Below are 2,234 nucleotides of genomic sequence, written 5' to 3'. Positions count from 1 at the left end.
TGCCTCACCAGAACCGAGGGATAAACCACTATCGTATTACAATACATTGTTGACCTACGTCGGTGGTTAGGCACTACCAGTGTGACCTTTAGGGCATGTAGACTGGCTGAGGTATAATAGCAATGCTACAAGTAGCATGATATCAAATCGAGATTTAGGCATACAAAATGTGTTACATCAGGATAGCCAACTTTTAAGGTCAATACATTGTCGCTTCCACTTCCTTTTGTGAGACACGGCGCCATATGCTCCATGTCCACCTTAACTCATCCAGACTATGGCTCCCTTTGATCTCCCTTTGGCCAGAAAAAGAAATTGATTGCAAAAATTGATAGAAACACAATATAACATCATCGTACTAGAAGGATGCTTTCATCGAGGCCTGAAGCAGTTTATTTACCGAATGGGGAAAGTTTTATTTCTGTTCTTGAAACATTATCGAAATAAATTTTTAATATTCCTTCCTCAAAAGTAGATAAATTGAAGATAGTTGTAGGAACAAACTTTGTCCTGCTAAACATTTCCTTAGAACTCTTTACCCAGAAGAATTACAGATGGTTTTGCAGGCGGGAGCTCACAGCTATTAGTGTTGCCTTAAAAACATTTATGCAAAGTTAAGGAACCGGTCTTCTACGATGGTATGTCCTGCCGCAGATGTAGTGATGATTGAAGGCGCTCTGCCCGTGACAGCAGTAGAAAAACCTATTACGACGAGAAGTAATCCTCTCCTTCATAACTTTCTGTTATATGTAATCACCAGGGAGTAGAGATGCCCGCTGTGAAGAGTCGAATCAGAAAGACCAAAACGCTTTCCGCTTTTGATAAGACAAGTGATTTTCTTGCTACCCTAGGAGACTGTCACTGTAATGTGATTGAACATCATCGAATTAAAAGAAACCTTAGAAAAGGGCTTACGTTAGGTCAGTCTGAGCATAACGTTGGCTCAAGAGGGGAGAGGATTCTTTTTCCCACGCTCTTCTCTTAACACATTTTACTGTCAACACGCCAAATCATGCATCACGCCAGTTACAGAAAGTTGTCAGACTTCTGCACAATGGTCAAAGTGGGCTCTCCTTTAAAAGTAAAATGGGGCAATGAGATTGCTAGTTGCACTAATCTTGGTAACCAATACTACATCAGGGATGAAGGCATAATTAAAAAGAATCTAATTTTGCCCTTCTGCCTTAATATTATGTCGGTTTTGGAAGTAGCTTTATCGTGGATTCAGAATAAGCTGACCTGTTTAGGGCAAAAGTAAGATAGTGTGATGGAAAACTGATTTCATGGCAGGAAATGACTTTAAAACACTATTATTGTAAGGTCCAGCTCAACAGTGTACGAGTGGTAATTGTTTCTGCCATCCAGAAGGCGTCAACTCGAGTGCATCCATGAATGTTGCTTTAAGGGCCTTGTTTGAAAAACTGACTTCCATCTCAACAAGGGAAAAGTTTTTAGTATCTTCTGATATTAATTCGTTCCGATTCTGTAGTAAGGCATAACTTAAATATATGATTCCCTAATTTTAAACCAGAACAAAGGCAAAATGCATTTTATCCAAGACTATCTGTTAGTCTTACAATCCCCAAATCTTTGTATCTCCTGCTCCATCCATTGTGAGGCCCAAATATGCTCTAGGTAATTGCTGCAGTCGCCAATCTAGTCCTCTTTACTACTTTCTCCTGCAATTTTATTTACTTGTATCACAAGATTTAATTTGTTAAATATGATCCGAGTTTTCTAATGTAGTTGTCAAATATTTAGGAGTTAAACAACCAAATTGTAACGGAAATAGGCTAGGGTAAGGTAGTCGAAAGCGTAAACAGTCTCGTTCTTTAGGAAAACATTCAGACGGAGATGCTGCAACGCATTGAAGAGGATCCACCTATTGCTCACATCAAGCAATCAAGGTATGCGCCAATTACTCGCTTTGTAAACAGTGCGATGTAAATGCCTTTTTTTGACAAGAAGGTCTTTCCTGACGACCAGAAAGCACCTCCAGCCACAACTTTCCCATGATTTGTAGGAGGTGCACATATAAAACGCATTTTACGGAAGTAGGTAGCAGTAGTTTAAAGGTCAAGGCAATCTCAAGTTGCCGAATTTACCTGTAGGGAATTTGGAATTTAGGGCAAAAGAAAGAGACAGTGAGGATTATTGTCAAATATTTGCCATCCGCAATCCTTCCATATCAATTTAGGCAGTTTTTGACCATCGTAGGAGAAGTGCAAGCAAAG

General features: G+C 39.6%; 1 protein-coding gene across 1 annotated transcript in view; it reads left to right on the top strand. All coding sequences in view use genetic code 11, as the record gives it.

Moving 5' to 3' along the window:
- EGR_10527 (hypothetical protein) overlaps nt 1-1,617 on the top strand; it is a gene marked incomplete at both ends in the record, with an annotated part of 2,707 nt that extends 1,090 nt beyond the window's left edge. Inside the window, 2 exons of the mRNA XM_024499776.1 lie at nt 1,321-1,488; nt 1,532-1,617. Coding sequence (XP_024345816.1) covers nt 1,321-1,488; nt 1,532-1,617 — 254 coding nt within the window. The remainder of the gene's footprint in view (nt 1-1,320; nt 1,489-1,531) is intronic.
- Between the last annotated feature and the right edge of the window lie 617 nt (nt 1,618-2,234).

Source organism: Echinococcus granulosus (assembly GCF_000524195.1).
Source record: "Echinococcus granulosus chromosome Unknown EG_S00229, whole genome shotgun sequence".
NCBI classification, from domain to species: domain Eukaryota; kingdom Metazoa; phylum Platyhelminthes; class Cestoda; order Cyclophyllidea; family Taeniidae; genus Echinococcus; species Echinococcus granulosus.
This window is presented reverse-complemented; position numbering and strand designations above follow the sequence as displayed.